The sequence below is a fragment of the Drosophila albomicans genome, chromosome 2L (assembly GCF_009650485.2).
Source record: "Drosophila albomicans strain 15112-1751.03 chromosome 2L, ASM965048v2, whole genome shotgun sequence".
NCBI lineage: Eukaryota > Metazoa > Arthropoda > Insecta > Diptera > Drosophilidae > Drosophila > Drosophila albomicans.
In genome coordinates this window covers 20,514,935-20,540,875 of record NC_047628.2, presented here as the reverse complement: position 1 = coordinate 20,540,875, position 25,941 = coordinate 20,514,935, and the positions used below count along the sequence as shown (strand labels likewise).

The following is a 25,941-nucleotide window of genomic DNA, read 5'->3' as shown; positions in this document are numbered from 1 at the left end:
TGTTTTGTATTTTTCTTGCTCTTGTCTCTTGCTGTTTGATTTGTTTTTGTGAAAATTGCGTAAAATTATTTCTGACAATGTCGCAGATTGTGTTTCAACAAACACAACAAGAAATGCTAAGAAAACAAATACAAAAAAAATTACCGAAAAAAATATACATATAATATAAATATCTATTATATACATATGTGTGTACGAGTACGTGTGTATTAAAAAAATTATGATCATTTTATCTTATGTGCGATGTGCGAAAAAAACACCACACGCAAAAGCATATTATGTGGATGGCCGATCCGCTGGCCTCTTGAATATGTTTGGTTTTTCGTTTATAAAGATTTTTTTTAAGATTCCATCCAAGAAGCGTTGGCGGCGGTGGCGGACCAGTGGCGGACCAGTGGCGTCCTATAAAGGGGCATTCTACTATGATCTTTTTGGGGTACCATATGAGAGTAATAGAAGCCCCTTTTTCTCTCCAACGCATGATGAGCCAACACAAATATAATGAAAGAAGGCTTTTAGGCACGTTGTGGCGAAAGCGAATCAAAATTTATAACTATAAATAAGCTAGAAAATTTGAAAATTGTTTGTCTTGGCATTTGATTTTGTTGAGAATTTTCTCGTCGTTGATTTCTTTTCGTTTTGTTTTTGTATTTTCTAAAATTTTATTTTTGTTGATTTTTTGTTGTTGCATTTTCTTTGTTAATTTTAATATTCAAATCATTTATGAAAAGTATTTTGAGTCATTTTGGTGAACGACTCAAGAATCTGACACATTGTGGGTGCGTTGAAAGGACTCGCATTCTTATGAACAATGTCGAGCAGTGCAGTACACGACGAATGCTCTTCGAGTACTATAATACATACTGCATTCTATGAGATATTCGTGGATTCTCGCTTAGCATTGAATAAAATGCATTGCATTGCTCTGAAGGACGCCGACAGCATTTATTTGATTTCGACTCTTCTTCTCAGTATCTTAGTTCATGTAGACAATTGTATCTATAAGTAATTGCATCTGTATCTGTATCTGCGATAGCATTTGCGATTGCGATTGATGTGGCGTCTGTGGCCATTTATGCTGCATGTGTGTGTGTGTGTGTGTATGTGTGTGTGTGTGTCTATCAGGGCGATCAATGTTTTTGAAGTTCACAAGATTCTCGACTTTTATTTTTTTGCGATTTGTAAAAATGCCAGCAGAAAGTTGACGCCAAACAACATTTTTTTCATTTCTCTCATTAAATGAACTTGATTTGAAATGATCCTAGAATAGATTCCTATTGCAACTATTTATGTTTTGGATAATTTTGATCATTTATGAAACAATTTACGTCGAGAGCTGTGTGATCAATGCTACACCTGATCCCTGCTCTCGATAGAGACACCTCCAAACCGGTGGCAGATCAAATTGGCATTGAGGTGACCAGAAAAGAATACAATAAAACAAAAGAGGCGAAAAATGATCACTGAACACACAAGAACAAACAAATAGCGACTCGCATGTGTAGAGAAAAGAATTGGTGAAAGCTCGATCTCGATGAAAAAGGAGACAGGGAAAGGGAACAAGCGCAAAGAGAGCACAGATAGGGAGAGAATGATAAGTAGTCGAAATACTACACAATAAAATATACACAAGGATTTTCACAAATGCAAAATTTGTCATTGAAATGAATTTGACTCACACACAAACACACACGCAACTGACGCTGATCAGCTGTGTGTGAGTGTGTTTGTGGTGAGAGAGCGCATTGCTCACGCAATCATCGTGCAAAGAGCTTTCGCTCTCTCTCTCTCTTGATCGCTCATGTGCGATCCTGGTCGCAATGCTACTGCCACGATTGCATCATAGCTTACTCATTCACACACAGACATAAGGCATGTATTGCCCACTTGCTAGAAGAAACAACAGCAACAAACACGAGGAGGCTGCGACGGACCAACCCCAACCGCTGTCTGATAGACCGAAAAAGGGAGCAAGAAAAACCGAGACGTAGCGAAAAACAGCAATAGATGATGCCCAGCACATGCCGAACACTAGCCCCTCACGCACACACACTCACACACATTCGATGATACGCACACACATACACGACGGACGATCGGAATTGAGAGCTTTTTTCACGATCGTGCGGCACAGATTATGGGTATCAAATTGCCACGTATAAAAGGCAAGTTTACCGGTTGCACGGTTCAGAACGGCTTTCGAGCGCGTAAGTGCAACACCTTTGCTGTGCTATCTAATTTTTTGGATATTCCTCAAGCGGCATCAGCAGCAACAGCGAACAGCAGCAGCAACATCGATTCAGCATCGAATAGCATTAGCAACAGTGTAAAAGAGACAGTACAACTATTTGACCTTTTTGTCGAGCAAAAGGCAAAGAAATAATTTATATATATATCTGAAACATTTGAAACAATTACCCAATTCAAATCGTTCTCGATAAGAAATCATATATGTGTATGTGTGTGTGAATTTACTATATGTCTTGAGGCTTATCCTGTCAAAGGATCTCAGCCCAATTGCAATACTATAATCGGGAAAAAGTGCATAAATGAAAAGTGAATCGCGATATTCTACTGCTAAATAATAATACGCTTGTCTACTTTGGATTAATGACAACTGATACGAAACGCCTTCAACTGGATTATAATTAACTCATTCCTATGCCGACTCTTAACTCTCGAACTCCAAAGATTCCTCTGCATTACTTCATCTAACCTATGAGAAATCGTTTCGAATCGAGCAAACGCATAATACACGTCTTGTATAATATGTTATTCCTTCTTTATAGATCCCAATTAAGAACCATAACCAAGTTACTATTAAAAGAGGGATAAAGTAAAAAGAAAATTTAAGTAATATTAATTCCTAAAATACTTGTAGAAAACATAAGAACTTTAATTGACTATTGATATACAGATCTTTACGATCAATCGAATATGAAATATGTGAAATTTATTATCACAGTATTGTATATATTTCCTAGAAAGAGATAACAACATGGCAAATTACTTGATCAACTTTTAGCATTTCCATAGACGGTATTTCGAATTACTATTTAGATGACTTCATACATGAATACCTGTGCCTCAGATATGCGTGTGCCCAAGAGCACAGACAAGTCGCAACGATTTCTACACAGATTACAGATACATATAGCCAAATATTTCGAATATGTTTTAAAAATAACCCATACCCATTAGAAGGAGAGAGACGAAGAATACGAAAATGAAAATGTATTAGAAACGGCATGCGGCAGTCAGTATATATATTATGTAGGAAAACGAAAAAGCTCCTCATCAACAATCCAATACCGAATACACATATACAACATATATACGATATCTGCCTCCTATGCATACATATACATCTTCAGACGTGTGTTTAAATTCGAAATAATTTCGAGAATTTTAAAAATAACGCATTCGTCGAAAGATCGTGTAGTGTCCGTTGTTTTCTTTTTCGACCGACCGATTCCATTTGCCGATTGTCGACACAAAAAATATCGCATCGCCTTTAGAATCGTGTCAAATGCGATCATTGCAATCTCGCAACTCGTGTCTTTTGGTACATCGATCGCTCGTCTTCAAGTTTTGAAAGCGTGGGAAGAAGTTCCAAGCCGACAGAACGAAATCGAAACCGAAATCGAAATCGCTTTCCGAAGTGATTGTGTGAGTGATTTTTATTCATAAATAATAGAGGGAGTGCAAAAATCATTCAAAATTCAAAAATTGGAATTAAAATAGCGGCATTATTCCCGTTTTTCGTACGTTATGTAATCCAATTAACTTGCCTTCTTCTTCAAAAAATATCACTTGGTATTTCAAATAAATAAAATACGAAAGAAAATAGGAAAAGCTGAGGAAAAATCTAAATTACGTAATAATAGCAACGCCCCACATACACGTTCGTATATATGTATGTATTCGAGAGGCGACGCGGACACGCAAGATCTATATATGTTAGGCGCGATATATATGCGAGTCTATGGCACTGATCTATATTTAGGCGACAACCCACACAAGTCACTTGTTCTTGTTCTTGTTGTGTGTTTATAGGAACACAACAACAAGGCCTAATTAATTAACTGAATCGGGGAGCTGCTCGAAATTCGGAATATCCGGTTACGTGTTTTCGAAGTTCACATGGAATTTCCAATTTATGCTCATATTTGGAAAGCAAATAATCGGGAAAAAGATGAAAACACACACACACACATACACAAATACAATGATGTGAATGCTTCTGCTGTGGCTGCTGTTGCTGTTGATCTCGAAAATGGGTCAAAATCATAAAATCTAAAAACAAAAATAAATAAAAAGAAAGCAAATGAGAATATCCAAAAGTTGTAGTGGCCTCTTCTCAACGAAATCAATATACTGATCAATATTATTTCTTTTCTTTAATTACAGGGAAGTTTTGGGCTCACGACGCGATTAACAAAGAATTTTAAAAGTCCCAAATTTATTTCTCGAGTTTTTAAGTTTAAAAGCGAAATTTAATCAAGATGCCGAAGCCAGCCGCTAGCCAGGAGGATGAGGATCCCACCCCATACCTGTTCGTGTCTTTGGAACAAAGACGTATCGATCAATCGAAACCCTATGATTCGAAGAAGAACTGTTGGGTGCCCGACGAGAAGGAGGGTTATCTCCTTGGTGACATCAAGGCTACCAAGGGTGATATCGTCTCCGTCGGTCTGCCTGGTGGAGAGGTAATGCAACGTCGCCAAACACAACAACGTTGAAGTCAACACAGAATATTCATACCTTGCTACAACATTTCAAAACGAAACCCGTGATGGCAACTATAAAATGATCAACATTAGCTACCCTTTGCTGATGAATTTTTGGTACTACAAATTGCAATCAACAATGCGATAGTTGATGGTGTTTGCATTTTGTAGATTCCAATGGGGGAAACTTTGAAATGTTGACGCACTTTTATAGAGTTCAAGAAAAAAACAAAAAAAAAAAAAAAGAACACGATCAAACTTCACAAACATACTCTATATGACTAGGTAAAAGATTTCAAATCCGAGAAGGTGGAGAAAGTGAATCCACCAAAATTCGAAAAAATTGAAGATATGGCCGACATGACCGTGCTGAACACACCTTGCGTGCTGCACAATTTGCGCCAACGTTATTATGCTAAGCTCATCTATGTAAGTGTACTCAGTCAACAACTCACTAATGTATGGGTTCTCTTCTCTTTCGGTCTCTTTTCTCTCAAAAACAAATCAAAAACTCTAACGTCTAACCAACAATAATAAAAACGACAAAATGGGTTACGATACAAAAAAAACGATATTGATAAATGGGTCAACTGAAAACGAACTGAAAAATGACACACAACAAAAACAACAAATAGACCAAAGACTTCAAGAAAGATCAGCTCCAGCAGGTGAACCCTCCGAAATACGAAAAAGCTGAGGATATGTCTAACTTGACATACCTTAACGATGCCTCTGTGCTCCATAACTTGAGGCAGAGATACTACAACAAGCTCATCTATGTAAGTAATTGCCGTACCGGTATGGCAATGGCATTCCCCCGTTTTGCAACCAACGTTCTATGTTTCTAAAACTCGCTTACCCCAACTCATCTAAAAACACTTTAAGAATATTTTCAAAATTAAATTCGAGTAAAAACAAAATGGCTTTACACACATCTAATGCATATTTATTTTTGAGTAGTCCAGCTAACACTTATCATAATGAAACTTTGGAAACTACAAATCCAAATTACACAAAAAAGAAACACAAATTCAGCTCTTACTTTTAACCATGGCTAACACACACATCAATTGTATTTTGTACGCACTAAAACAAGCTTCTACTGAACAAAAGAAAACACAACTTTTGGCCGTCCAGTCAGATGAACGTGACACTGGAAAGAAAACGGTTTTTATTGCAAACACACCGCACACACAACAACACACACACAAAGGATGCCACAAAGATCATCATCATCTCCCCCTCTCCAGCAACAAAATACAACTTGAAACAAGTACAAAAACATTGTAGTTAGTTGTTACCCACATCAGAAACGAACACCAAAAACTGGTTGACCCACAAGAAAAACAAAACAAAAAAAAAAAGAAATAATGACAAGAAAAACAAACAAAACTGTTACTAAACTGTCTTATGGTGATGTCTCTAAAGCAACGATCTATGCAACTCGCTGAAACTACTGACAAAGTAAACAGCGTTAAGATCAACAAATTTGAATACCAAATGTTTTAGAGACAATCTCCACTAATTGTAGAACTAACAAATTCGAATCGCCAACTGGAAAAATGTTATTAACTTTTCAACTGTATTTTCTTCTACTCCCAACGCTGAACATGGCAGACCTACTCCGGTCTTTTCTGCGTTGCCATCAATCCTTACAAGCGCTACCCCGTCTATACCAACCGTTGCGCTAAGATGTACCGTGGCAAGCGCCGTAATGAGGTGCCACCCCATATTTTCGCCATCTCTGACGGTGCCTACGTCGACATGTTGACCAACCACGTGAATCAATCCATGTTGATTACCGGTGAGTCTGGTGCTGGTAAGACTGAGAACACGAAGAAGGTCATTGCGTACTTCGCCACTGTCGGCGCTTCGACCAAGAAGGATGAGTCCCAGAAGAACAAGGGCTCCCTTGAGGATCAGGTTGTGCAAACTAACCCTGTGCTTGAGGCCTTCGGTAACGCCAAGACCGTGCGTAACGATAACTCCTCTCGTTTCGTAAGTATTACACTTGTGCTCTCTTTTTATAATTCTTGATACTAAAGCAATTCTCTTATTCTCTCTCTGAATAGGGTAAATTCATCCGTATTCACTTCGGCCCCACTGGTAAACTGGCTGGTGCTGATATTGAGACCTGTAAGTTTCCCTAACCCATCCACACTTGAAACATTTGCTAGATACTTACGAAATGCTCTCTTCTAATAGATCTGTTGGAGAAGGCTCGTGTCATCTCTCAGCAATCTCTGGAGCGCTCCTACCACATCTTCTACCAGATCATGTCTGGTGCCGTCGCTGGTGTTAAAGGTATATGATCGCCAGCATTATCATCCAATTCATCGATCACCTCTCTCTCTCTCTCTTTCCCCGAGCGAGTTTCAACACTTGTCTCGATCTACAAATATTATTCTAGCAGTGGTTTAGGTTCAACATCTGAATACACTCAATTCACACTCAATCACATACACTTTCACTCACACACACACATAGACACATTCGAAAAAAAGGCTTAACAATACAAATTGTATTCATATCTATATAATTTACTTTTTCAACAAATCCGTTTAGAAATCTGTGGTTTGACCGATAACATCTACGATTACCACATTGTCTCCCAGGGCAAGGTTACTGTGCCCAGCATCGACGATTCTGAGGAATTCATCCTCACTGATGTAATTTCCCCTTATCACTTATTTGATCTAAAACTGTGTTTCTTGTTCATTGTATTTGTTGAACTTACCACTAGACTTTCGTAATATCTAAATTTTAAAATGAGTAATTTTATATATTATAGTTGGTTAACTCTATTTTTTTGCTAGCTTATAGCTGCCGTATAGCTGTAGCCGTTGATCGTAATCGTTAACGTTATCGTAATTATTCACACGTATATCGTAGCGTTTACGTAGGCCAGCCTATACACACAATATCACAATCAATCAACAATTGCTTTCAATGGCTAGCTGTGTAGCTGACAATCATTCCAAATTGCCAACAAAACCATCCCAAAATACGGATTATTGGAATTTGTCGAAGGCTTTTCATAATTCCCCCCTTCCCCTAGTCAGTTCCCCCACTCCCTTCTCATGTACCTGTTTAACTCATACCATTCCAAATTAACAAATGTACCTATTGCCAACCCATATTAAATTTTGAAATTCTCTACCCTCTCAATATATGTACTCCCCACAATCGTCAACTGTTGTTCGATTAATCGATATGCACTATATATATTTGTACTTGCTATACGTATATAAAGACTACTGTCTGCTATCGAACAACATTTACGATTATCGCATTGTATCACAAGGCAAAACGACCATACCAAGTGTTAATGATGCCGAAGAATGGGTCGCCGTGGATGTAAGGCCATACAAGACATGGTTACTTATCTATCTATGTGTGCTCATGCAACAACAACATCTGTGTCCTAACCTCAATCTAAATAATGTTAACTCTTTCGAAGCAAACACTGCTTCAACTGTCATTTCAATGTGTCGTGTCTTCAATTGTGTAGATACTTTTATTCCGCGTCCTCTATCAAACATACATACATTCGATCTATCAATGTGTTAACTTGTCACGTCCGTCTCGTAATATCTATATCAATAAATATGTCTTTCTCTCTACCCAAAATTCATAATGCTTCAAAAATGCCGAAAGCAAATATCAAAAGCTAATCGCAAATTAAAATCCTAACCCTAACCCGGATTAACAACTAAAAAACTTATAAAATGTATTTAGTTAGCAAGTGATTATAGGCAGGTCCTTACTCATTCTACCCAAAAACAATTGAATTATTGGAGTATTACGAACATAACTTAATGCAAAACTCCATCAATAACTAGAGATGGTATTTCTTACCCAACATATTGGTGATTATCCTGGCATTTGTCAGGGTAAAACACGGATACCCGGTGTCAACGATGGTGAAGAATTTGAGTTAACCGATGTAAGTTGTGCTGCAGGTGATCCAAAATCTGTTCACAATAAACCGAAATTCCCCCCAACTATATCTCAACTATTGTAAAATATTTATGAAAATCTTTTTATATATATTCTACTTTTTTTATGTACACCATTATTTGAAGTTGTTTATTGATCCGAACACGCTCTGACTTTCCGAATTAAAAAAAAAAAAAACACCAAAATAAGTAAACGTAGATCTGAATATTGTATATATGTAATTACAGTGTGTTAATTTTCAAACTGTGTTATTCCGGAATTATCTTGAGTTACTCTACGCTTTCTACTTCGCACTCTCTCTTTGCGTTTCTCAATTTCTCTTTTTGTAATTCTATTTCTCTCTCTCTCTCTCTCAATCTTTTGTGATCTTTTGTAATTTTGCACCTTCACCTCGTTAACTTAACCGTACCTTGCAACAATCCCAAACCGCTGGGAGCAGGAGGTCTCTGTAGACCTAGCTTACCGAAATTATCGAATCGTATTCATACTTGACACCGGGTAGTTGCAACACGAGTATGTTTTGAGTATTGAAATGCCATAGGTTCTTGAGAGAAGCCCGCTCCTGGCTCCAAAACAAATACATTCAAATTTTATCTATACTCTTTTCTCGTATATTGCACAAATCGACAATTAGACACTCACACACATACACACACACACAAATCTATACCGAGCACTCACATGGCACACCACAGCACACGGCACACGCACACACCCAGAACAAATGAAAACAAAAAACACACAAGCAAAAGAAGAAGAACAAACACATCGTATCCCTCTCCGTCCACAAAACCACATCAGACTTTAGTCGATAAGTTTGTTTCGTGATTTTTTTGCGCTAAACCGAAAAAAAAACCTTCTCTCCGACTATATGTAGACATGTGCTTCCTCTCTGATAACATTTACGACTACTTTAACGTATCCCAGGGCAAGGTTACTGTGCCCAGTATTGATGACTCTGAGGAATTCCAGCTTGCAGATGTAAGTGACAGACAGCTTAGCTGCTGTTGGCGACGTATACGTTATTTATGTTTCCGGTTCCTGTCTGAACGACAATTACAACAAAAAAAGAAACCGTATCAAACACCGCTCTACTTTTAAATCACACCAACACGCCCACAGATACTATATTTTATATATGTGTTTTTGGTTACCCAGTTTCCAGTTCCAGTTCCAAGTTCTAGACCAAGTACTTCGTCTTTCTTTATCGCCAGTACTTAGTCTCTCTTATAAATAATTGTTTTTTTTTTTTTTAATGGAATGCCCAAAAGTTTAACGTAAGATATGTATGACGAATGACGATATTTTCCCAAAATGTGTGTGAATCCCGGTTTTGTTTCATTGAAAGCATCGATCAAGTGAGACAAAACCAAAAACTAGTCGTACTTTTATACGTAGCAGATCTATATACCTATCTGTAACTGTATTTAATACGAATGCCTGCAATGCCGGTCGACGACTTTAAAACGACGTCACGATATTGTGGATTTTTCTTCGAATGGACTGATCTAATCGAATTGTGTTTAGCTTGCTGGAATGTGTATGCAATTTAGTCTATATACTTTATATCTTAGTTGTAACTACGATATGATAATTGTGTGTGTTTAGCTATAATTCTCCCGGTTTAGCTCGATTTGTACCAGAAAGCCAATTACGTGAGACTTGTGTACAAATCGCTCAAACAATTTTTTTTATTTTTTTTTTAGAGATATACATATATACTCTTTCTCTCTCTATTCCCTTTGTATGTAGTTCTTCTATAAGTTTGTACAGCACATTTATATCAACGGCCCCATACCGACTTGAATGCCGTTCAGGTTAAGAAATCCCCCCACAAAAACAATAAAAAAAGAAACCACAGCACGCATTATTTTTACCCCACCATCTACTGGTCTTGTTAAAATATAAGTCAACGCTGTCTATCGATTCCGGAATAGTTAAGCTACCCGACAACCGAAAATCCTCCGAAAAAACTGATTCATTATCATGTTATATATTTGATAAATTCTTGTAGGTTTACTAATTAAGCGCTTCTATACTGATGCTGCAAGTAATATTTTTGGATATACTTAAACTAGTTGCATTTTTTGTTACCACAGCATGCTGCATGATTCTTAGACTTTTAAGCTACACTCAACAAACAAAACTAGAAAGTAAAAAAACGCTGTAATACCCACAAAAATAATGCTACAAAAAAAGAACCTTCCATTAACCGCAACAAAAAAAGAACGAGTAAATGCAACACATATTAATTTGTCATCATTTTCTTAATCGATTCACGCAAATTGTAGCAAGCCTTCGACATCTTGGGCTTCACCAAGCAGGAGAAGGAGGATGTGTACCGCATCACCGCCGCTGTCATGCACATGGGTGGCATGAAGTTCAAGCAACGTGGTCGCGAGGAGCAGGCTGAGCAGGACGGTGAAGAGGAGGGTGGCCGTGTGTCTAAGCTGTTCGGCTGCGACACCGCTGAGCTGTACAAGAACTTGCTCAAGCCCCGCATCAAGGTCGGTAACGAGTTCGTCACCCAGGGCCGTAACGTCCAGCAGGTCACCAACTCCATCGGTGCTCTGTGCAAGGGTGTCTTCGATCGTCTCTTCAAATGGCTGGTCAAGAAGTGTAACGAGACTCTGGATACCAAGCAGAAGCGTCAGCATTTCATTGGTGTGCTGGATATTGCTGGTTTTGAAATCTTCGACGTGAGTATGCCGCGAACTGAACACGGACTTGGCCGGCTCATCAGCTGTGCATCAAGAGTGAGGAGTGATCTCTTCTCCTCTTGCTGCCTGGTTGTTGAGCAGTGGTGTGGCCAAACAATGCAAAGTTTAGCTTCTGGTTGGGCTGATGCATTGTGGTCGACTTTGCTAACACAACTCTCTCAACAGTTAGGAAAAGGGATAACTTGGGTTTCTTTGAATATCCGTGTTCTCAGATACATTCTACGTGCACTTACTCTTCGCACACACATTCCACACACACACGCACACACGAAATAAAATTGAAACTTCTGTATAATATGTAAATACTTCACCCCCCAAAAAAATCTATAGTACAACGGCTTCGAACAATTGTGTATTAACTTCACCAATGAGAAATTGCAACAATTCTTTAACCATGTCATGTTCGTCTTGGAACAAGAAGAATACACCAGGGAGGGTATTCATTGGGACTTCATCGATTTCGGTATGGACTTGCTGGCCTGTATCGAACTGATTGAAAAGGTGCTTAAGCCGTTTCCATTTTTTTTTGTGTGAATCTCTCTTTGTTCAATATACAAAACTGCACCTATTTTGATTGTTTGTTGTGTGTGTTTCTAGCACCGATCTATATACAGTATAGGATATAATGTCAACCAGGTGACAGGTAACAATTTATTCCTTCCGCACCCCCATGCACTATATGTATGTACTATATGCGTACATGAGAAATAGGTACAAAAATGACCCCAGCACCATCACTGCACAACTTGTATTTGTTACGTGGCACAATGTTTAACCTCTCCTTCACGTCCTCCCCTCGTTCACTTGAACAATGATTAGTACAACGGTTTCGAGCAACTGTGTATTAACTTCACCAACGAGAAGTTGCAACAATTCTTCAACCATCACATGTTCGTTTTGGAGCAAGAAGAATACAAGAAGGAAGGTATTGAGTGGGCCTTCATCGATTTCGGTATGGACTTGTTGGCCTGTATTGATTTGATTGAAAAGGTTCGTCAACGGTTTTCCAATCCAACGCTCCAACGTCTATTTGCACATTGCTCCTTTAAATGTTTAAGTTGTTGTTCCGACTCCTTTGGTAACTCATCTAGAACTGATGACACCATTCGAGTGCATATACTTAAGACTATTATATCATATACAATATATATATTTTACAGCCTTTTCCTCGAGGTCAAGTGCGCCCAGAAGCGTAACTACCTCTCACCTTCTATACACCACACCCACAAAGAAAAAAAATCAATTTATATGTGTCGACAAGCACCTGAGAAAACGTGTTAAATTGCACACGTCCAAAAGGGGGTAACTAACACGACAAAACATATATACACACACATCTGATTCTCATCCAAATCTATTGACTAACCCATCTATTTTATGTTAAACATTGTTCCGTTTCCTAAAAAAAAAAAAAATCTAGTACAACGGTTTCGAACAATTGTGCATCAATTTCACTAACGAAAAACTGCAACAATTCTTCAACCATCACATGTTTGTTTTGGAACAAGAAGAATATCAACGCGAGGGCATCGAATGGACCTTCATTGATTTCGGCATGGATCTGCAATTGTGTATTGATTTGATTGAAAAGGTACAGGGCCACAACTATCTCAGAGAACGATAGCCAACTGACCGCCAATACAATAATAATAACTATAATACACAATTGCTGCATAGATCTTCACAAATCAGTATTCTATAAAATACTTATATTTTTTTGCACTTTTAACCTAGTCATAAGATCGCCTCTCTAAAAGCAACAAAACAGCATATTTTAATCGATCTAATGCCATAAATCAACTAACGTGCCGGGTAAGTTATACGTAGTACTAATGTGTCTAGTAATGTTTTCTTGCTTGTTTAGTCTTAGTATTATGGCGTTATGTTTCGCTTATCTCGACTACTTCTACAGTCTAATGCGTGCTTTTTACTACCACGTTGTTTCTTGGCAGCTCTCGATGTAAGACGAGCGATACTAACTTGTGATATTTGTGTTATTCTAGCCTATGGGTATCTTGTCCATCCTGGAAGAAGAGTCTATGTTCCCCAAGGCCACCGATCAGACCTTCTCGGAGAAGTTGACCAACACCCATTTGGGCAAGTCAGCTCCATTCCAGAAGCCCAAGCCACCAAAGCCCGGCCAGCAGGCTGCTCACTTTGCCATTGGCCATTATGCTGGTGTTGTCGCCTATAACATCACCGGTTGGTTGGAGAAGAACAAGGATCCTCTGAACGACACTGTTGTCGACCAGTTCAAGAAGTCGCAGAACAAGCTGCTCATCGAAATCTTCGCTGATCATGCTGGTCAGTCCGGTGGCGGTGAACAGGCTAAGGGCGGTCGTGGCAAGAAGGGTGGTGGCTTCGCTACCGTCTCGTCGGCCTACAAGGAGCAGTTGAACAGCTTGATGACCACTCTGCGTTCGACACAGCCTCACTTCGTCCGTTGCATCATTCCCAACGAGATGAAACAACCTGGCGTGGTTGATGCCCACTTGGTCATGCACCAGCTGACTTGTAACGGTGTGCTTGAAGGTATCCGTATTTGCCGTAAAGGTTTCCCCAACAGAATGGTCTACCCCGATTTCAAGATGCGGTAAGTACACAACATGAGCCAACACTTGTACAAATTTACTACAAACTCTAGCACATATATATACTATAGATACTATATATACTTAGACATAACTATACTATACTATAAACTCTTTAGATCTTAGCATAGCACAAAAGTCTGTACATACACAAAATGGAGAAAGCAACAATAACTCAATTATTTAGTGAATATTTTATTGTAGTACAACAATAATTAACAATTCTATTGCAATTAATACTACTCTAGTTATATGATTCTGGCACCAGCTGTCATGGCAGCCGAAAAACTGCCAAAGAACGCTGCCACCAAATGTTTGGAAGCCGTTGGACTGGACGCAGACTTGTATCGCATTGGTAACACCAAGGCACGCATACTTCCAACTCATCTTTAGTGTAGTCACTTTCCAAAAACTCCAAATGTTGTATTATTGTATTCAGTACGCATTCCTCACTTGTTTGTATTCTCCAACTCCATTGAACCAGTTCCAGAACCAGAACCAGAACCAGTGCTGTCTTCAGCTGTCTCGAGAGAGATGTCAGTGTTTAGTGTAGCATGATGATGATGATAATGATGTTGATTATGTGTGGCAATATGCATCAGGAATACATGTTTTTGTGTTTTACATCTTATGTAACAGGTACCAGATTCTGAACCCTCGCGGCATTAAGGGTCTTGATGATCCCAAGAAAGCATCCAAGATTCTGATTGAGACAACCGAATTGAATGAGGATCTCTACCGTCTGGGTCATACCAAGGCATGATTAAATTCTCTAATTCTTCCATATGCAAAAATTTATTTCGCTTATTCGGCTATTTCAATTTCGAAATTCTTTATTGAGTGGATGGCTCAATTTATACATATGAGAATTATATTTTGATTTATTTTTTCTGTGTAGTCAATAATCCATATACGCAAAACGAGAGGTGCCCACAAAAACGCCAAAGCGAAAGGCAACCTTCAGTTTCACACCCACAAAACACAACCAATATACACACAAAACAAGAACAACAAAACATTCAACACAAAACTAAATATGATTTTCAACAAAATCGAAATGTGGTCGCAAGTGTACACACACTATAAAGTTTTGATGATCGATCGATGTGTAAATGAACATTTTGAACATTTGCAGCTATCAAATTCTGAACCCAGGTGGTATTGTTGGCGTTGAGGATCCCAAGAAGTGTGGCTCACTCATATTGGAATCCACCGCATTGGATCCCGATATGTATCGTATAGGACACACTAAGGCATAGTCGCGTTCCACAAAACGAATATATTATATATTCCATAGTTTTCCATTCCCAACAAATATTTATTGAATTATGCATTTTGCGTACCTCTTTCTACACCTCCAAGTAGTATTTTGCCGACTCTTTCTCTCTCTATATATCTATCTCCCGTACACTTGACGGATTCCACACAGAACTCGTATCCGTATACAGTATATATTCTTCTCTTTCTATTTCTCTCTCTATCTATCTCTCTTATTATATTTTTATACAATACATTTTGAGAATTCTGCCAACTGAACGCAGAAGTTCATTATTTCGGGCGCCCTTCAGAAAAAGAGAAACAAAACTTTGTCAGGGGCGCTATTCAGCACAATTATTAATTGATTGTTTCCCCCCGAACCCCCCTCACTCCAATATGAGATGCAATTTCCCTCAACCACTCACTCTCTCTCTCACACACACACTCTCACACATCCACACATGCACACGTACAAGAAACCCCGTAAATAAAGATAAATAATGATCGTATTTATCTGGTAGTCTATAAACCCGTATTCTTAAGCATGGGTTCGAGTTTATCGTAGTTATTTTTGGTATTTGAATTTCAAGGTCAACTGTATGTAACCCTAGATGTAAGCTAGTTATACTAACATAATATACATACTTTATATATATCACATATTGTCTCGTATATTGGCAAATCGTAGTTAAACACATCGTTACGTTTTTTTCCATATTTACTTTTATTGAATATATATACACAATATATGTTAAATGTGACCGACAACATATAGCTACCAAATCCTGAACCCTAAGGGTATCAAGGGTATTGAGGATCCCAAGAAATGCACGAAAATCCTCATCGAATCGACCGAGTTAGATGAAGATCAGTACCGTTTGGGTAACACAAAGGCACGAAACATTTCTTTCCCTATATACAACATACATTTACGCTCTCTTTACAAAAACTTCAACAAAAACACTCTCGTCTATGGCTCCAACACAGATGTCCAGACAAACATTACTTTTTTACAAAACACACACAACACACACACACAGGAAACATAAAACAGATCTGGGACCTTAAAAAACTGGGCAGAAAGCTCATGGTTCATGATCTGTGTGTTCCGTGCGCATGACTGAATCTACTTCTCTACTCTTTTTCTCTCTTTTTTTTGGAGTTGGTAAAACATACGTACCACAACCAACATATCCATAAAAAAAGAGGTGCACCATGCTATGAAACCTTTACAGAAAAGGTCGAAGCAACCAAACACAAGCACACGCACATCTCTCCCTCCATAAATCCACAATTCCCCCCTGAGATTGGTATACTATTATGATTTGTAGTATTAACTTACATAGACGTAACTATAATACTATATTACATTACCTACTAGTCGTAGTTGAATACTAATCGTTATCTAGATATGCACTAAACTAAACCAAAAAACAACCAAGTTCTGTAACACTTGACAATTAATACAAAAACCATTCAAACTACCATTCAAACCCAAACAGCTACAAAATCATGTGCCCCAAGCTATTGGTTGGCGTTGACAAAGACAAAAAGGCCACTGAAATTATCATTAAGTTTATCGATCTGCCCGAAGATCAATACCGTTTGGGTAACACAAAGGTATATCAGAGACAATATACTTAACTAGCTATCCATTCAACATCTCAAGCATGCCAAAATCATCAAATGCACTTTGCCTAAACTGGCGAGCTCTTTTGACATCCAAGTGAACCTTTAGCTACTAGTACATGGCTCAGGATCACTGGATGTTCAGAGGCTTGCCACAAAAGGTAGCTCGCACACTCACACTTACACCCATCACACTCAATGTTAGTTATAAGATCAGTATGTGTCTCATCTTTGACCGAATCCATCATGCATCTATATGTTGTTTGTCTTGTTACGTTAAATGATTTTTTTATGTTTTTCTTTTTGTTTGTACCAAAATCCATCCTTTATTCTATCCCAGTTCAACCTGTCGAAAAGTGTTTTTGAAGAATCGCTGTTGCTTAAGCAAAAAAGAAAAATAATAAAAAAGATGATATAATGGATTGTCTTACTGGACAAAATCCGATTGCTTGCTGCACGCGATATTTTTACGAGACTCGAAAATTAACCTATTTTTTCCCCAACTATTTGCCTACCCACAACTTTGCACTTGCCGCATAAATAGGTGTTCTTCCGTGCCGGTGTCCTGGGTCAGATGGAAGAGTTCCGTGATGAGCGTTTGGGCAAGATCATGTCCTGGATGCAAGCCTGGGCTCGTGGTTACCTGGCCCGTAAGGGCTTCAAGAAGCTGCAGGAGCAGCGTGTCGCCCTCAAGGTCGTCCAGCGCAATCTGCGCAAATACCTGCAGCTGCGTACCTGGCCCTGGTACAAACTGTGGCAGAAGATCAAGCCTCTGCTCAACGTCAGCCGTATTGAGGATGAGATTGCCGTGAGTATACATACATTGTTTATGCGAACTGCTGGTCTGATGTTTGAACTTGGCGATGCTCAAAACAAGAACAGAACAGTTGTTGCTGGCAAATCACGCGTAGCCCTGGGACCACACCATTGTAGACGTAGACGTGCATAATTGGATAGGCGAAAGCAGCTGCTGCTGCATTTTGACAATAATTTTGTACAACTAACGCGACAAGCAACAAAATTCTTTAGGCTTAATTAAGCCCCCCCAAATGCTTAATACCTCAGCGCATTGGCTGATCATTGCGATCAAAAATAGCCACGCCCACGATTACAGCACGAATGCTTTAACACTTACGCATTCTCTTCTCTATCGATCTTAATGATCATCATTCCTGATCGCAATTGCGAGCTACCAAAAATAGATGCTGTGTTAATCGAATTTCGTCGGTTGCGCTCTAAAAAAAAGGAGATACATAGCATAGGCATTTAACTGGAAAACATAAGCACTTCGGCAATTGCGCACTTGCGCCTAGAAAAATCTCAAACGTATCCATAAATACATATTGTAAAAGTGCGTACACTACATGTATGCCGTATGTATATTGGGTACTGTATCTATAGCTCCATCTCGATGGCTATTCTCGGCACAATGTAGCTGCGCTCACTCTGTATGTGTGTGGAGCAGTTGCCAATTAGCTTTGCTAATTAAATAATAAAAAGGCAGGCGGCGCCTTGAGTGAAGCAATGAGAGGTGTATAGCAGGGCGTATGATTAATACGCATACGCCGCATTGGTTCAGCTCAATTCGAATGATGAGTAATAATAACCAGCAGCTAACGCAACACATCCACATCCATAAAGATTATCGAGTGTATTTGTTTGAGTGTGTGTTAATTGAAATGCTTGACGTGTGCAAGCGAGAGCGCAAATATAGAATACACCTGCTGCTGACCGCACAAGTGCGAAATGATAGCAACCAATGCGAATTCTAAATTACACATTATGAATTATGAAGGCAAAGCAAAAAAAAAAAAAAAACCAAAAAACGAATCACGAAGAATGTGAAGCAATTACATATGCCAGGGCAGCAAACAGCTGCCTGCCACTTTGGGGCGTTGTGCTGTGTGCTGCTAATTTCATAGCCAAAAGGCAAACGATCGTGCACAGTGCATTCGCAGCAGCCATTCCAGTTGTGTTTGACCAATCGTCTGGTCTGCCGCGTGTTTATCCAATCTTAACGAATAATACGAACAATCGAAATCACAATTCAAATTGCAAATCGAATTATTTTGCTTGCTGCAAGCAAAAGCATTTTATCCAATTATTAATTCAATCGAGTTCGAGTTCAAGTTTTGTGATTAGAATTTAAATAAAATGGCTGACGAGAAGAAAGCCAAAAAAACGAAAAAGGCTGCCGAGGCAACAACGCCCAGTGAGCCAGCAGCTGCTGCTGAAGAGGCAGCTCCTCCGGCTGCAGAGCCACCAGCAGCAGCAGAAGCTCCAGCAGCAGAACCAAGTGTCGAACCAGCAGCACCGCAATCACAGCCAGTGGAGAGCGGTAGTGCAGTTAGTAATCCTACGAATGTTTCTAATGACTTACAGCGTCTGGAAGAGAAGGCCAAGAAGGCTGAGGAACTGCATGCCGCTGAAGTGAAAGTGCGCAAGGAATTGGAGGCTCTGAACGCCAAGTTGTTGGCTGAGAAGACCGCTCTGTTGGACTCTCTGTCCGGCGAGAAGGGTCAGCTGCAGGACTTCCAGGAACGCAACGCCAAGTTGCAGGCCCAGAAGAACGACCTCGAGAACCAGCTGCGCGTAAGTATTCCCAACACACATATATACATATTAAATCACCTACTATTCATCTGAGCGCACAGCGAAAAAAATATGTATCATGTGCAATCAAGTGGATCAATTGCTCGGCTATTTCGAGAATATCCGCGAGCTAATGATGTGCCTAGCTAAAATTAGCTGAATGATTGATCAACACCCACTTGAGCTCATCGAAACATCGAAATATATATGCATATATTCCATATTTTATATTCAATCGAATTTTGTTTGCATCTTTTGCATTTGTAGGACATCCAAGAGCGCCTGACTCAGGAGGAAGATGCCCGCAACCAGCTGTTCCAGCAGAAGAAGAAGGCCGACCAGGAGATCTCTGGCCTGAAGAAGGACATCGAGGATCTGGAGCTGAACATCCAGAAGGCCGAGCAAGATAAGGCCACCAAGGATCACCAGATCCGCAACTTGAACGACGAGATCGCCCACCAGGATGAGCTCATCAACAAGTTGAACAAGGAGAAGAAGATGCAGGGCGAGAGCAACCAGAAGACTGGTGAGGAACTGCAGGCCGCCGAGGACAAGATTAACCACTTGAACAAGGTTAAGGCTAAGCTCGAGCAGACCCTCGACGAACTCGAGGATTCTCTGGAGCGTGAGAAGAAGGTGCGCGGTGATGTTGAGAAGTCCAAGCGCAAGGTTGAGGGTGACCTCAAGCTGACCCAGGAGGCTGTTGCCGATCTGGAGCGCAACAAGAAGGAGTTGGAGCAGACCATCCAGCGCAAGGACAAGGAACTGTCCTCCATCACCGCCAAGCTCGAAGACGAGCAGGTCGTTGTTGGCAAGCACCAGCGCCAGATCAAGGAACTGCAGGCCCGCATCGAGGAGCTCGAGGAGGAGGTCGAGGCCGAGCGTCAAGCCCGCGCCAAGGCCGAGAAGCAGCGCGCCGATTTGGCTCGTGAGCTCGAGGAATTGGGTGAGCGTCTGGAAGAGGCTGGCGGTGCCACCTCTGCCCAGATTGAGCTCAACAAGAAGCGTGAGGCTGAGCTGAGCAAGCTGCGTCGCGATCTTGAGGAGGCCAACATCCAGCACGAATCCACCCTGGCTAACCTGCGCAAGAAGCACAACGATGCCGTCGCCGAGATGGCTGAGCAGGTTGATCAGCTCAACAAGCTGAAGGCCAAGTAAGTATCTCAGTCTAATCGAATTTTCGTAGTTTTTTGCCAGCTTTTTACAGGAGCCAAATTTGCCACGTCAATCAAGAGCGTCAATCGAAATAATATTTAATTTATTTTTTGCCATCTAGGGCTGAGCACGATCGTCAGACTTGCCACAACGAGTTGAATCAAACTCGTACCGCCTGCGATCAGTTGGCACGCGATAAGGTAATATGTCGGCCACATATGCGGCGTATAGTTGGGATCCCCGACTAGTCGCACATATGGGTCACACATAGACACCTCACAACGCATGTACCACAAAACTTACAACAATCAAACACACACACACTTGAAACTCTTGCTCACACGTCACACACACCACAACAAGAGTACAAATTGTGTGCGTGTCTCACTCTATCTCTCTCTGTGTCTGTCTTTTTCTACTGATGGTACCCCAATATTAAAATAATATTCGAATAGAAATATCTCTAGCAGAAGAGGAAACATCTGTGGACTTGGACTCGATCGCTCGCCCAGCTCTCGCTTCTCGCCTTTTTGCCAATAAAGCTAGTCACAATTGCTGTTCTCCCCATACAGACTGTAACCCCCTTTAACTAACCACACACGTATCTCTACTCTACTCTCTATCTAAACCAGGGCTGAGAAGGAGAAGAACGAGTACTACGGCCAGCTGAACGATCTGCGCGCCGGCGTTGACCACATTACCAACGAGAAGGTATACAATACAATATATGATTTTCTACTTCGTTCATCTGCGATCTGCTGCTGTAAATTATATTTGCTGAATCGTTTATTATTATCTCCGCCGATTTGTTTGTATATAGTATTCTCTTTTGGTAGTAAAAACGAAAAAAAAAAGAATAAGAAATTCACACCGCTAAAACGACCCACAATTTTTGAGTATGCTTTTAATGTGCCCACTCCTTGTCAATTTACTAATTCTGTACAGCTTTTACACAAAACAAAATGCCACACAACCCAAAATAGATAATCATGCAGTCGAGTGTTTGTTTGCTAATCTGTTTTCCTCTATTAATGAAAACAGGCCGCCCAGGAGAAGATCGCCAAGCAGCTGCAGCACACCCTCAACGAGGTCCAATCGAAATTGGATGAGACCAACAGGACTCTGAACGATTTCGATGCCAGCAAGAAGAAGCTGTCCATTGAGAACTCCGACCTGCTCCGCCAATTGGAGGAAGCCGAGTCCCAGGTGTCTCAGCTGTCCAAGATCAAGATCTCCTTGACCACCCAGCTGGAGGATACCAAGCGTCTGGCCGACGAAGAGTCGCGCGAGCGTGCCACCCTTTTGGGCAAGTTCCGCAACTTGGAGCACGACCTCGACAACTTGCGCGAGCAGGTTGAGGAGGAGGCTGAGGGCAAGGCTGATTTGCAGCGTCAACTCAGCAAGGCCAACGCCGAGGCTCAGGTCTGGCGCAGCAAGTACGAATCCGATGGTGTTGCCCGCTCTGAGGAGTTGGAGGAAGCCAAGAGGAAGCTGCAGGCCCGCCTTGCTGAGGCTGAGGAGACCATTGAGTCGCTCAACCAGAAGTGCATTGGCCTGGAGAAGACCAAGCAGCGTCTGTCCACCGAAGTCGAGGACTTGCAGCTGGAGGTCGACCGTGCCAACGCCATTGCCAACGCCGCCGAGAAGAAGCAGAAGGCATTCGACAAGATCATTGGCGAATGGAAGCTCAAGGTCGACGATTTGGCTGCTGAGCTCGATGCCTCCCAGAAGGAGTGCCGCAACTACTCCACCGAGTTGTTCCGTCTTAAGGGCGCCTACGAGGAAGGCCAGGAGCAGCTGGAGGCTGTCCGTCGTGAGAACAAGAACTTGGCTGATGAAGTCAAGGATCTGCTCGACCAGATCGGTGAGGGTGGCCGCAACATCCATGAGATCGAGAAGGCCCGCAAGCGCCTGGAAGCCGAAAAGGACGAGCTCCAGGCTGCTCTTGAGGAAGCTGAGGCTGCTCTTGAACAGGAGGAGAACAAGGTGCTCCGCGCCCAGCTGGAGCTGTCCCAGGTGCGCCAGGAAATCGACCGCCGCATCCAGGAGAAGGAAGAGGAATTCGAGAACACCCGCAAGAACCACCAGCGCGCTCTCGACTCCATGCAAGCCTCCCTTGAGGCTGAGGCCAAGGGTAAGGCTGAGGCCCTCCGCATGAAGAAGAAGTTGGAAGCCGACATCAACGAATTGGAGATTGCTCTGGATCATGCCAACAAGGTAGGCTACCCTATTGAAACTGCTATTATGGCCAGCAACTAATTGAAACTCTTTTATTTATCTAATAGGCTAACGCCGAGGCCCAGAAGAACATCAAGCGCTACCAACAGCAGCTCAAGGACATCCAGACCGCCCTTGAGGAAGAACAGAGAGCCCGTGACGATGCCCGTGAACAGCTGGGTATCTCTGAGCGTCGTGCCAACGCTCTGCAGAACGAACTCGAGGAGTCCCGCACTCTGCTGGAGCAGGCCGACCGCGGCCGTCGCCAGGCCGAGCAGGAACTGGCCGATGCCCACGAACAGTTGAACGAAGTTTCCGCCCAGAACGCTTCCATCTCCGCTGCCAAGAGGAAGTTGGAGTCTGAGCTCCAGACTCTGCACTCTGACCTGGATGAGCTCCTCAACGAAGCCAAGAACTCCGAGGAGAAGGCCAAGAAGGCTATGGTTGATGCCGCCCGCCTGGCTGATGAGCTCCGCGCTGAGCAGGATCATGCCCAGACCCAGGAGAAATTGAGGAAGGCCCTTGAGCAGCAGATCAAGGAACTGCAGGTCCGTCTGGATGAGGCTGAGGCCAACGCTCTTAAGGGTGGCAAGAAGGCTATCCAGAAGTTGGAGCAGCGCGTCCGCGAGCTCGAGAACGAGCTGGATGGTGAGCAGAGGAGACACGCCGATGCCCAGAAGAACTTGCGCAAGTCCGAGCGTCGCATCAAGGAGTTGAGCTTCCAGTCTGAGGAGGACCGCAAGAACCACGAGCGCATGCAGGATCTGGTTGACAAGCTGCAACAGAAGATCAAGACATACAAGAGGCAGATTGAGGAGGCTGAGGAAATCGCTGCCCTCAACTTGGCCAAATTCCGCAAGGCCCAGCAGGAGCTCGAGGAAGCTGAGGAGCGTGCCGATCTGGCTGAACAGGCCATTAGCAAATTCCGCGCCAAGGGACGTGCCGGTTCTGTCGGTCGTGGTGCCAGCCCAGCGGTAAGTGTCTAGACTCCCTCTATTCCCATCCCATACCTAGCCCCATCTATATCTCTCTCTCGTCTGCACTACTCATGCAGCAGTAAAACACAATGCTACCATTATTTAGTATTCCGATATCTCTCCAGATTAGAGTTTAATAATTAAGATGTATATACAAATATATATATTCTTCCCTTTCATATTGCGGGTCGCGTTCTGCTTCTTCACTATTAAATCATCTCTACAAAAACAACAAACAACAACAGAATTAAATCTAAAAGTTGAGGCACATCCGAATCAAACCAAAAACAAAAAAAAAAAAAACAAAAAAAAAGCTGAAAAAATCTGAAAATGGTTTCAATTATATTTGTAATAATAATGAGAGAACAAAAACATGCAAAGAGAATTATAGCTTATAAGAATTAATATACAATTATAATAATATAGATGCATCATACGACATTCGGTAGAACAGAGAATTGTAATTAGAGGCGACCCAACAACAACAACATATCCCCATTTACGCACATGGGCGAAGTAAACCGATTAAAAATAAAAAATATTAAACATCATATGAAATTCAAGAAGAAAGAATGAAAGAAAGAAAGAAGAAAGAATCATCGATCATCGTTCAGCGATATCAAGTACCAACCAAAAATGCGTTCATTTTTACAATTTTGTAATAACTTTTGAAGATCACAACAGTAAGCACAATCAAAAAAAGAAAATGATCAATCAAATCAAATCAATCGACTTTGCTTTCTCTACAACCATTCTGCATACAATATAGAAAACTATTCTTCCACTATATTATTGATATATGTATTTGTACATGTGTACTGCAGCCTGCAGCGTCGCGAGGTGGCCGCAAGAGCGCGCTGGAGCAGTAGAAACTTTCTTGATAACATTTGTAAGTGGCGATAACCATGATGTAATCGTTATCGATAACGTTCTCGTTTACGTTTACGCTCCCGTTGTCTTGTTGTCTTGTTGTGTTGTTGTGTCACACATACACAGACATTCCCCAAATCGTACAGTCGTTCAACTAGTTGCGTTCTCTCTTTTTTTTGTCGCTCTCTCATACATTCCCCTTCGTGAGCAAACACTTACGTTACGTCATTTGTTGCGCTCTCGCTCACTCGTATATTATTTCCCCTCCGGCAATGTGTGCACTACAAAACGTGCGACTATATTCGCTCTTTCCCCTCTCATTCTCAGTTGTTGTCTTGAGAAAAAAAATCAATCGTCCATCGTCTCAACGCATGGTTATGGTCAATCATTATCATCGTCAATCATCACATAGATCATTTAGAATCACATTTTTTAAATAAGATTAATGCAATTTACTTATCTGGAACTTTTCTATTCTCTTCCACAGCCCCGTGCGACATCCGTTAGGCCACAATTCGACGGATTGGCTTTCCCACCAAGATTCGACCTTGCTCCTGAAAACGAATTCTAAATGCCATTTCATTTTTTAATTTATTTTAAATGATATTTCATAATGATTATGTTTATGATTTTAAATTAATTTCTTAATTTAAACAAAATAATAAAACTATAACAAAATATATATCGAAACGACGGGAGACGCACTATGCACTTAGGCAAAAAGAACATCATGAAAAAATACTTACTACTTGTATGATAATTCTTTTTATCGGAAGCCAATCAAAACAATGTTGGTGTTATGCCCGATAGCAATAAGATCAAGAAACATCGACAAGAATACTACAACGATCGACATACATAAGTTTCTTGTGAGGGAGTTGGTGGCAGCTTTGTAAGCGCGACATTTGCTTTGGGACACTTCTCACGTCCTGTTATTGTATTTATATATTTTTATACAACTTTCTAAACAAACACACAAAAAACGCATTCAACAATGAAAAACCATGCATTACAACATCAACAAATATGAGCCCCGTCAAATAGGTCCACTGTGAAGTGTCCGGGAGGAAATGTCGCACCTGAATATAATCTAGTTATCGAATTGTGTGTCTTATATAAACTATTGTATATCCGAACACCAGTACGAATAGATCGAATATAGACCTACAGACAGACAGCATACACACTCGCATCACATGGCGCTTATGCTTATGTTAATATTTTTTATTTTATCAACACATTA

The 25,941-nt window shown here is 41.0% G+C and overlaps 1 protein-coding gene across 33 annotated transcripts; it reads left to right on the top strand.

The window, feature by feature from the left end:
• The first annotated feature begins 3,651 nt into the window (after positions 1-3,651).
• Positions 3,652-25,388, top strand: LOC117564445 (myosin heavy chain, muscle). Of its 33 annotated transcripts, none has more exons than XM_034243220.2 (19): positions 3,653-3,669; positions 4,411-4,709; positions 5,366-5,509; positions 6,348-6,728; positions 6,803-6,866; positions 6,936-7,034; positions 9,568-9,671; positions 10,982-11,389; positions 12,230-12,400; positions 13,414-14,003; positions 15,137-15,254; positions 17,432-17,695; positions 19,270-19,479; positions 19,747-20,633; positions 20,756-20,834; positions 21,676-22,851; positions 22,920-23,825; positions 24,653-24,717; positions 25,186-25,281. In XM_034243220.2, exons 2-18 carry the CDS (start codon positions 4,506-4,508, stop codon positions 24,695-24,697), a joined length of 5,850 nt encoding a protein of 1,949 aa, XP_034099111.1. In that variant the 5' UTR covers positions 3,653-3,669; positions 4,411-4,505; the 3' UTR covers positions 24,698-24,717; positions 25,186-25,281. The 33 variants fall into 33 exon arrangements, with proteins under 33 accessions (XP_034099108.1, XP_034099105.1, XP_034099103.1 ...); XM_034243222.2 differs by lacking the exons at positions 9,568-9,671; positions 15,137-15,254; positions 20,756-20,834 and adding exons at positions 7,296-7,399; positions 16,761-16,878; positions 21,267-21,345; XM_034243221.2 differs by lacking the exons at positions 9,568-9,671; positions 15,137-15,254; positions 20,756-20,834 and adding exons at positions 7,296-7,399; positions 16,034-16,151; positions 21,267-21,345.
• Positions 25,389-25,941: the final 553 nt, after the last annotated feature.